The sequence below is a fragment of the Oncorhynchus mykiss genome, chromosome 25 (genome assembly GCF_057628025.1).
Source record: "Oncorhynchus mykiss isolate SJ-2025 chromosome 25, ASM5762802v1, whole genome shotgun sequence".
Lineage (NCBI taxonomy): Eukaryota > Metazoa > Chordata > Actinopteri > Salmoniformes > Salmonidae > Oncorhynchus > Oncorhynchus mykiss.
In genome coordinates this window covers 11,742,042-11,752,500 of record NC_143046.1, presented here as the reverse complement: position 1 = coordinate 11,752,500, position 10,459 = coordinate 11,742,042, and the positions used below count along the sequence as shown (strand labels likewise).

The 10,459-nt window shown below is 48.4% G+C and overlaps 2 protein-coding genes across 5 annotated transcripts in view; both read right to left on the bottom strand.

The window, feature by feature from the left end:
* The window catches only part of LOC110504367 (rho-related GTP-binding protein RhoG), a 666,992-nt gene that overhangs the window by 14,681 nt on the left and 641,852 nt on the right, over window positions 1-10,459 (bottom strand). Inside the window, exon 1 of one of the 4 annotated variants that reach the window (XM_036969969.2) lies at window positions 2,457-2,552. The exons of 2 other annotated variants lie outside the window; for them this stretch is intronic. The gene's annotated coding sequence lies outside the window, so the exon portion shown is untranslated. Of the gene's footprint in view, window positions 1-2,456; window positions 2,553-10,459 lie in introns of those variants that run through there. One more of the 4 variants, XM_090220123.1, reaches the window with a different exon arrangement.
* Window positions 5,456-10,459, bottom strand: part of fhdc2 (FH2 domain containing 2) — a 35,222-nt gene continuing 30,218 nt past the window's right edge. Inside the window, exon 12 of the mRNA XM_036970052.2 lies at window positions 5,456-8,869. Within this exon, the coding sequence (XP_036825947.2) occupies window positions 6,764-8,869 (2,106 nt within the window). The 3' untranslated portion in view covers window positions 5,456-6,763. The remainder of the gene's footprint in view (window positions 8,870-10,459) is intronic.

The window sequence follows — 10,459 nt, the reverse complement described above, 5'->3', positions numbered from 1 at the left end:
AGAAGGAGGGGGGAGAGAGAGAGAAGGAGGGGGGAGAGAGACAGAGAAGGAGGGGGGAGAGAGAGATAGAGAGAAGGAGGGGGGAGAGAGAGAGATTCCCAAACCTTCCATAACAAAACTATCCCCTTCAGAAAGATGAACCTGGAGAAAAGTCCCCTAAGCAAGCTGGTCCTGGGGCTCTGTTCACAAACACAAACACGCCCCACAGAGCCCCAGGACAGCAACACAATTAGACCCAACCAAATCATGAGAAAACAAAAAGATAAATACTTGACACATTGGAAACAATCAACAAACAAACTGAGCAAATTATAATGCTATTTGGTCCTAAAGAGAGAGTACACAGCGGCAGAATACCGGACCACTGAAAGTGACCCCAAAAAATTAAGGAAGGCCTAGACTATGTACAGACTCAGTGAGCACAGCCTTGCTATTGACAGCACAGCCTTGCTATTGACAGCACAGCCTTGCTATTGACAGCACAGCCTTGCTATTGACAGCACAGCCTTGCTATTGACAGCACAGCCTTGCTATTGAAAAAGGTCTCCGTCGGCTGAACTGGTTCTCTAGAGAAGACAGGCTATGTGAACACTGCCCACAAAATGAAGTGGAAACTGAAATCACTTCCTAACCTCCTGCCAAATGTATGACCATAATAGAGACACATATTTCCCTCAGATTACACAGACCACAGTGTGCCATCACAGCAGCAAGATTTGTGACCTGTTGCCACAAGAAAAGGGCAACCAGTGAAGAACAAACACCATCGTAAATCCATATTTATGTTAATTTATTTTCCCTTTTGTACTTAAGCTATTTGCACATCGTTACAACACTGCATATAGACTATGACATTTGAAATGTCTCTATTCTTTCAGATCTTGTGGGAGTTACCGTTCACCTTTTATTGTTCATTTCCCTTTCGTTTATAAATTTCACTTGCTTTGGCAACGTTAACATATGTTGGAGAGAGAGGATAAAGGATGGAGAGAGAGGGAAGGAGGGAAGGAGAGAGGGGGAGGAGGGGGGGAGAGGGAAGGAGAGAGAGGATAAAGGATGGAGAGAGAGGATAAAAGAGGAATGGAGAGAGAGGGAAGGAGGGAAGGAGAGAGAGGGGGAGGAGGGGGGGGGAGTGAAGGAGAGAGAGGGGGAGGAGGGGGGAGAGTGAAGGAGAGAGAGGAAAGGAGGGGGGAGGAGAGGGAAGGAGGGGGGAGAGAGAGGGAAGGAGAGCAGGAGAGAGAGGGAAGGAGAGCAGGAAAGAGAGGAGAGAGGGAGGGAAGGAGAGAGAGAGGGAAGGAAGGAGAGAGAGAGGGAAGGAAAGAAAGGAGGGGGAGAGGGAAAGAGGGGAGAGAGAGAGGGAAAGAGAGAGAAGGAGGGGAGGGAAAGAGGGGGAGAGAGAGAGAAGGAGGGGAGAGAAATAGGGAAGGGGGAGAGAAAGAGAGGGAAGGAGGGTTGAGAAAGGGAAGAGAGAGGAAAGGAGGGGGGAGAAAGAGAGGGAAGGAGGGGGGAGAAAGAGAGGGGAGGGGGAGAGAGAAAGAGAGGGGATGGGGAGAGAGAAAGAGAGGGGAGAGAAATAGGGAAGGAGGGGGAGAGAGGAAAGGAGGGGGAGAGAGTGGAAAGGAGGGGAAGAGGGAAGAAGGAGGGGGAGAGAGTGGAAAGGAGGGGGAGAGGGAAGAGAGGGTTGAGAGAGAAAGGGAGAGAGAGAGGAAAGGAGGGGGGAGAAAGAGAGGGAAGGAGGGGGAGAAAGAGAGGGAAGGAGGGGGAGAAAGAGAGGGAAGGAGGGGGGAGAAAGAGAGGGAAGGAGGGGGGAGAAAGAGAGGGAAGGAGGGGGGAGAAAGAGAGGGAAGGAGGGGGGAGAAAGAGAGGGAAGGAGGGGGGAGAAAGAGAGGGAAGGAGGGGGGAGAAAGAGAGGGAAGGAGGGGGGAGAAAGAGAGGGAAGGAGGGGGGAGAAAGAGAGGGAAGGAGGGGGGAGAGAAAGGGAAGGAGGGGGGAGAGAAAGGGAAGGAGGGGGGAGAGAAAGGGAAGGAGGGGGGAGAGAAAGGAGAGAGAATAAAGCAGTAGCAGCGCATTGACTGTTGTTTGTTTTGATTATTATTATTATTATTTTAATTATCAAATCAAATATTTTCTTTTAATTAACAAGGTACTAGTTAAGTACAATGATTTAACTATGATAAAATGGAAAGCCTGAGAAAGTTAGACAACAATAATTTGGTATCCTAGGTCGTCAACTTTTGGGCGCACCCATACCAGCCAGCTAGATGGAACGCTAAGGACCTAACGTTAGCTAGCTAGCGTGCTAGCAAGCAAGCATGTGGAGTTTCTCAAAGTTTAGACTTCCTAAAAACAATTAAAGCAGTTATTAGCCACAATAAGCACATTGTTAGTATACATATAGGGAAAACAATAGTTTGCAAGAATGATCTATATTTTTTAAAAAGTGTTGTTTATCTTACCACCTCTCGACTAGAGCTCAACTTTTTAGCCGTGTACAATCAATCACAACTTCATCCGGGGAACTTTCGGAAACGCCCAAAACGTACGACGTTGGTTATGGGATCATGGTAGTTGTAGTTTTTCTTCTTGTCTTACTTCAAGTTGTTAAGAGGTCATTCGGACGCTAGATGGCATTATAAACCATAACGCTCTATAAATAATATGTTCCCCCAGAAAAGGACCTACCTCATTACCTTAAACATGCGTTAAATTAAACATATATTTGATTGTTTTATAATACCGGTATGCATAGTTCTCAAATGAACAATGACTAAAGCAACAGTATTCAGACCATGCTTAAATGTAAACACAAGTCAAGTCATTAGGTTATAATCACAGAATTAGATCATTTTATTCTGATTGATCAGTTTAAATTCAGGATTGGAGGGCTGCTGCTCACTGACTGCACGTGTTTATAAACCTGCTCTTTTAATCTCTTTCTCTCTTATGCACTTTGCACTGTTTTAACTTCCATTCATGTGTATTGTGTAACTACACAGAAAACAAAAATTGGAATGCAACATGTAAAGTGTTGGTCCCACGTTTCATGAGCTGAAATAAACGTTTCCAGAAATGTTCCGTACACACCTGACTGCAGGCAAATGCTCACCTTCGATGGCCACTGGCACAGATGAATCCCGGTTTCAACTGTACCAGGCAGATGGCAGCGTGTAAGGCCCCATGGTGGGGCAATCGCATTTTATCGATGGCAATTTGAATCCACAGAGATACCGTGAGGTGATCCTGAGGCCCATTGTTGTGCCATTCATCCGCAGCCACCACCTCATGTTTCAGCATGATAATGCACTGGCCCATGTACACAATTCCTGGAAGCTGAACATTTCCAGGTTATTCCATGGCCTGCATACTCACCAGACATGTCGCCCATTGAGCATGATTGGGATGCTCTGGATTGACGTGTACAGCAGCTTGTTTCAGTTCCTGCCAATATCCAGCAAATTCAAACAGCCATTGAAGATGAGTGGGACAACATTCCACAGGCCACAGTCAACAACCTGATCAACTCTATGCGAAAGAGATGTGACTAGCTGCATAAAGCAAATGGTCACACCAGATACTGACTGGTTTTCTGATCCACACCCTTACCTTTTTTTAAAGGTATCTGTGACCAACAGATGCATATCTGTCTTCCCAGTCTCATGTGAAATCCATAGATTAGGACCTAATGAATTTATTTAAACTGACTGATTTCCCTATTTGAACTGTAACTTCATAAAATCTTTCAAATTGTTGCATGCTGTGTTTTTATTTTAGTGTGTTTTCTGCAACCTTGAAAAGGAGATGTAAATCTCAATGTGACCATTTAAATAAAGGCTTAATACAATAATACATTTGGTTAGGTGAAGGACAGGCCTAACCATTTTTTAAATGTGATCCCTTGACCAAGCGCGAAAACAATCTGTTTTCTTCCGATACCATCCACAGTGCTAATGATGACCATGTCTCAGCCGCTTTGTCTGCTTCCTTGAGGAGAACAGACACTAACACGCCTTCACTGGACTGGGGACAGAAATGACCCCCGACATTTAACACACCAGTCCATTTCTGTCCTTGTGCCCCCCACGCCAGCTCATGTTAGACAGGCCCATCCCATCCAGCATTTCCTCAAAATGCCAGACGGCCAGTCTGCCCCTGCTGGCAGACTCATTGATGTCATCACATCTCCCATCGATACAGTGATCCAGGTAAAGCAATGGCTGTGTCCCAAATGGCACCCTTTTCACTTTGTAGCACAGTAGCCTGGTCAATAGCAGTACACTATAAAGGGATTAGGGTGTAATTTGGTATGCAGAGAGGGGTTAAAAGGTCAGTGCTGACCAACCACCGGGCAACATTGGAACGCAAAGAGGCACCAGTTTATTGCTCTGCCCTCCAAGGGGTTCTGGCGTCAGCCACGTCACTGTGGCCTGTACACAGAGCTCTCCCACTGAACTCCTACACCCACACACCATTCTCACCCCTATTCTCCAAGGAGATCCCCTAGAATGCCTGCAGTGTCACAATGGCAATGGTTACAGGCCTGAGGGGGAGGCTGATTATGTCAAGACATGGAGAAGGAGTGAAGCTGAGGAGCAGTGGAGAGAGGGAGGGAGGGAGGAGTGAAGCTGAGGAGCAGTGGAGAGAGGGAGAGAGGAGTGAACCTGAGGAGCAGTGGAGAGAGGGAGGGAGAGAAGGAGTGAACCTGAGGAGCAGTGGAGAGAGGGAGGGAGAGAAGGAGTGAACCTGAGGAGCAGTGGAGAGAGGGAGGGAGAGAAGGAGTGAACCTGAGGAGCAGTGGAGAGGGAGGGAGAGAAGGAGTGAACCTGAGGAGCAGTGGAGAGAGGGAGGGAGAGAAGGAGTGAACCTGAGGAGCAGTGGAGAGAGGGAGGGAGAGAAGGAGTGAACCTGAGGAGCAGTGGAGAGGGAGGGAGAGAAGGAGTGAACCTGAGGAGCAGTAGAGAGGGAGGAGTGAACCTGAGGAGCAGTAGAGAGAGGGAGGGAGGAGTGAACCTGAGGAGCAGTGGAGAGAGGGAGGGAGAGGAGTGAGGAAGAGGACAATGGTGTGTTAGTAGAGCAGGACAGCTTTGTCTCTGGAGGACGGCGTCTCATGATGCTGATAACGAGCCAGCAGCTTGGTTATTAAGACAGCTCTCTAGTCTAAAATACTGTGACCAGTGACTATTCACTATATAGTGCACTACTTATGACCAGGGCACATAGGTATCTGATCAAAAGTAGTGCACTAAATAGGGAATAGAGTGTCATATGGGATGCAAGCAACCATACTGTGACCATCCCGATGTCTGGGGAAACTGATTGCGGAGACGGCCAGTAACCGCAAGAAGAGACAAAAGAACAGCTGTGCACACACTCATAAAATAACAGCTGCCTTACAGTTCCTTATTGTGTTTAAACAAAAACAGTCCTTTAATGAAGTAAAACTAACAAAACACACCCGGAGTGATTAGCATCTTTATTTTATATTTTATTTTACAAATGCACACATTGTCGCCATGGATCACAATTCATGTCGTTCAATTTAAGTTAACATCTCTTTTTTGATATAAACATCAGCAGTAGAATATTACAGTGAGTATCCTAGCAACAGGTCTCCTCTTCACTTGTTAAAGTGCATCAGAATGAAGAGCACATTCAAGATGAGGATAACAAACAAAAAAAATCGATCGATTACCAATAATCAATTAGATATATCATACTGATTGATTGCTGATTGAGCAAACAAATAGCCCGAGGTGAGAAAGCAACGAAAGTGAAAGGTCACACTATATTCAGTCTGAGGAGTCTGGTCCATGCATCTAATCATTTAGAAATACACTTCTAAGACTACACACTCAAATCATTGAGGATTCAGAAATGGCACATAGGAGCTGGACTGATCAAGTATGGTGGTGGAGTCCCCAATGGCTTCCTATTCCCTACATGGTACACTACCTTTGACCAGAGCCCTATTGACTCCTGTCAAAAGCAGTGCACTATGCCCTGACAAATTGAGGCTGTTCTGAGGGTAAAAGGGAGGGGGGTGCAACTTAATATTAGGATATTTGGTATACTCAATGTATAGGGAATAGGGTGCCATTTAGGACACACCTAAAGTTAAATAAATGAACCCCTTGAAAGAAAAAAAAAGCCATTTTCAACATACACCCTAAAAAAAACAAGTTGATGAGAATGATTCTGTTGGATGACCAAGAGGAGGCTGCAGTGCCACAATCCTAAATTAAGGATTTTCTACAGATTAACAAGGTCAGAGGCACACATTTCAGGAGCTTGACAAAGTCCAGGTTGGGTGTGTGTGTGTGTGGGAGGGGGGGGGGGGGGGGGTAGTAGTCTCTCCCTGAAGTCCCCTTTTGACTGCACAGGACACTAGTGGATGGAGGTGGTGTGTAGAACCGAAGACATTTCTATCTACGGTGACAGTACAGCCGATGTGCAAAACAGAACAGCTGTAGACTGGTGGAGTGGCAGCCATTTTGTTGGAGTTGCAGTCCTTTGTCATCATCCCAGCAGACAAGAAAGTGTGTGGGAGAGACCGAAGTGAAAACACCCCATCGATTCTGGACAAGCTGAATAGAGTCTGAATGGACCAGCAACTACCTACTCCTCCAGAACAGAGAGGTCTGATAAATTACTTGGTGAATTGGGATTCCCACATACATGTACAATGGACCCAAACACACATAGGTATGCGTATGTGTGTAAGTAAGACTACTGTATAAAGTTGAAAAAGTGGTATGATCTTCCATGATCACTTCCACATGGGCGAGGAAGCAGGACTGGCCATTTTAGGCCCAGGTATCCGTGTTGCTGTGGGGGTTTTACAGGCAGAGACAGCAGCTCTAGAGGGCTCTGTGCCGGGGTTCGTCTTGGCCGTTTTAGTCCTGGCCGCAGCTATAACAGCTGTACGGATGGTTTTAGCTGTAGCAGATGAGGGGCTGTGTGTGGAGCGGGGCTGAGAGGAGTGTTGTGTCTCAGAGTTGGAGGTGGGGGCGAGACGTTTGGTCACCCTGAGAGGGGAGCCTCTGACAAAGGCTGGCTGGGTAGTAGCTGTACTACTAGTGGTGCTGGTGCTAGAAGTCCTCTCCCTCTCTGGTCCAAGCCTCAGCCCAGCTCTCTCTGATGCCCGGCGGGTCATGGTGGGTTTCCCTGGGATCTGCTGCTGGTTCTCACCCCCAGCCTGGCTCCTCTCACTCCTGGTGCTACTGCTCCGCTTCACCTCTGTCTGGGTAGTAGTAGGGCGTGTGATGGGGGAGCAGCGCATGGAGGAGCTGCGTACGGACGGGGACGCCAGACGAGTGGAACGTGGTGTAGACTGTAAATTAGGATTTGGGACAGGGCCAGTGGGTGTCTGCGTCTCTGGTTTGGAAATCAAAAGGGCTCTATGGACGCCTGTATTGTTAGGCAGACGTGTACGGGGTACCAAGCCCCTCCCAGACCCTCCTCGGACAACAGGAGTGTTCCCCCCGCTCCGAGAGTCCTCTTTCCCCATTGGAGGTCCAGACCCTGGAGTCTCCGCCTGTCTCTCTTTCCTCCACTTGGAGCAGAGGCTGGGTGGGGCTTTGGGGAGGGGTGTGGTTGGGGTGGGAGGAGGGGATAGGTTGTCATAGGAACGCAGGCCTCGGACCAGGGTGTGGCACTCCAGGGTTTCGCCCACACATGGGTATGACCGGTCCCTTTCCCTGTTAGGACTGCAGACCTCTGGGCATTGATGTGCCCGCTGTGGGCTTAGCTCTGGTAGGCTGGGAGGCAGCCATCTCTGTTCCACTGGTGTAGAGCGAGATTCTGTTTCCCTCTGCTGGGTTGTTCCCCCCTCAGGTGAAAGCCTCAGCTCCAAGGAACCACCACTTCCTTGTGTGGTCTCCTTGGCTCCCTTAGACTCCTGCGATTGGACACCGTCTGGGGTGTCAGTGGCCATGGATGATTTTGATTGGCTCTCAATGGGCTGCTCAGTCACCTCAGTGACCGTTGACCCTGTGAGAGGAGCGAAGTCAGGGTCCTGATGTGCTGCGTCTCTGACCGAGATGTCTGTGTGTTTCGCCTGAGAAACAGGGGTAGGGTCAGTCCCCTCTAGGTCATGCCTGTGTCTAAGACCAATGGTATTTCTTCTCACACTGGGGATGGCAGTAGAGGTAGTGGAAGAGTGTCTATAAGGACTGGCCATAGACTTAGTGGTCAGTACACGCTGGTCAGGGACGGCATCAACTGTCCGTTCATGGTGAGTTTCAGTCACTCGAGCCGTTGGTGCGAGTCGGCTTTCAATAATGTTAGTGGCAATTCCATGTTGGGTTTGAGTGACATAGGCAATAATGTCCTGCCTGTTTTGCGGGACATTGAATCTACGTCCACACTGGGTTTGAGTGACATTAGAAGTCAGTTCATGTTGAGTCTGAGTTGTCCCCTCATGATTTGGTCTCTTAGTCTCCAGGACTGGCTGGTGCTGACGGACCAGGGGCTCTGTCCTGGTCTCTGTCCCCAGGGATGGCATCTCCTGGCTTGGGTAGGTGGGGCAGGGAAGCCCTGGGGAGGTCTGTGGGTGGATGGAGGTATTACGGAGGATGGAGGAGTCGTTGAGGTGGGGATATGTCTGAAGAGGAGCGGAGGTGGTGTTCTGGAGGTAGTGGGAGTGTCTGCGGTTCTCCTGGGTTCTAAGGCTACGCTGGCTCCAGGTGTGGCTCAGGTTCTCAAGGGTTCTCTCCAGGTCATCCTGGTTCTTCTGGGTTCCCAGTGGGGACACCCGACCCAGAACCACACCCAGGTCCAGGCCTGTACACACGGCCACGGAGCGACGCTTCTCCACCATCTCACGCTCTCGCTCCATCCGCTTCTGCTCCTTCTGTTCCCGCTCGGCATTTTCCTGAGAGGGAACAGGATGATTACTTTATGGTAGAAGCATAAACATCAAGTATACATTAATCAGCACAGCATCTACGCCTCTATCTTCTCTGTCTTGTTGTCCTCAGTCTATAACTCCTGTCTGTCTGTCTGTACACACACACTTTATTTTTACAATTTTATACATTGTAGAATATGGAAGACATCAAAACCATGAAATAACACATGAAATCATGTAGTAACCAAAAAACGTGTTAAACAAATCAAAATATATTTTAGATTATTCAAAGTAGCCACCATCTGCTTTGCACACTCTTGGCATTCTCTCAACCAGCTTCACCTGGAATGCTTTTCCAACAGTCTTGAAGGAGTTCCCACATATGCTGAGGACTTCTTGGCGGCTTTTCCTTCACTCTGCGGTCCAACTTATCCCAAACCACCTCAATTGGGTTGAAGTCGGGTGATTGTGGAGGCCAGGTCATCTGATGCAGCACTCCATCACTTTCCTTAGTCAAATAGCCCTTACACAGCCTGGAGGTGTGTCAAGGGTCATTGTCCTGTTGAAAAACAAATGATAGTCCCACAAAGCACAAACCAGATGGGATGGGGTATCGCTACAGAATGCTGTGGTAGCCACACTGGTTAAGTGTGTCTTGAATTCTAAATAAATCACTGAATGTATCATCAGCAAAGCATCCCCACACCTCCTCCTCCATGCTTCCGGTGGGAACCACATGCAGAGATCATCCGTTCAGCTATTCTGCGTCTCACAAAGACACGGCAGTTGGAACCAAAAATCTCAAATTTGGACTCATCAGACCATTTCCGTTGGTCTAATGTTCATTGCTCGTGTTTCCTGGCCCAAGCAAGTCTCTTCTTATTGTTGGTGTCCTTTAGTAATGGTTTTCTTTGCAGAAGTTCGACCGTGAAGACCTGATTCACACAGTCTCCTCTGAACAGTTGATGTTGAGATGTGTCTGTTACTTGAACTCCGTGAAGCACTTATTTGGGCTGCAATTTTTGAGGCTGGTAACTCTAATGAACGTATCCTCTGCAGCAGAGGTAACTCTGGGTCTTCCTTTCCTGTGGCGGTCCTCATGAGAGACAGTTTCATCATAGCACTTGATGGTTTTTGCAACTGCAAGTTTTCCGGATTGACTGACCTTCATGTCTTTGTAACAGTACAAATTTAGACCGTCCCCTCGCCCATACCCGGGCGCGAACCAGGGACCTTCTGCACACATCAACAGTCACCCTCGAAGCATCGTTACCCATCGCTCCACAAAAGCCGCGGCCCTTGCATAGCAAGGGAAACTACTACTTCAAGGTCTCAGAGCAAGTGACGTCACTGATTGAAACGCTATTTAGCGCCCACGCTAACTAAGCTAGCCGTTTCACATCCGTTACACTCACCCCCCTTTTGACCTTCCTCCTTTTTCCGCAGCAACCAGTAATCCGGGTCAACAGCATCAATGTAACAGTACAAATTTAGACCGTCCCCTCGCCCATACCCGGGCGCGAACCAGGGACCTTCTGCACACATCAACAGTCACCCTCGAAGCATCGTTACCCATCGCTCCACAAAAGCCGCGGCCCTTGCAGAGCAAGGGGA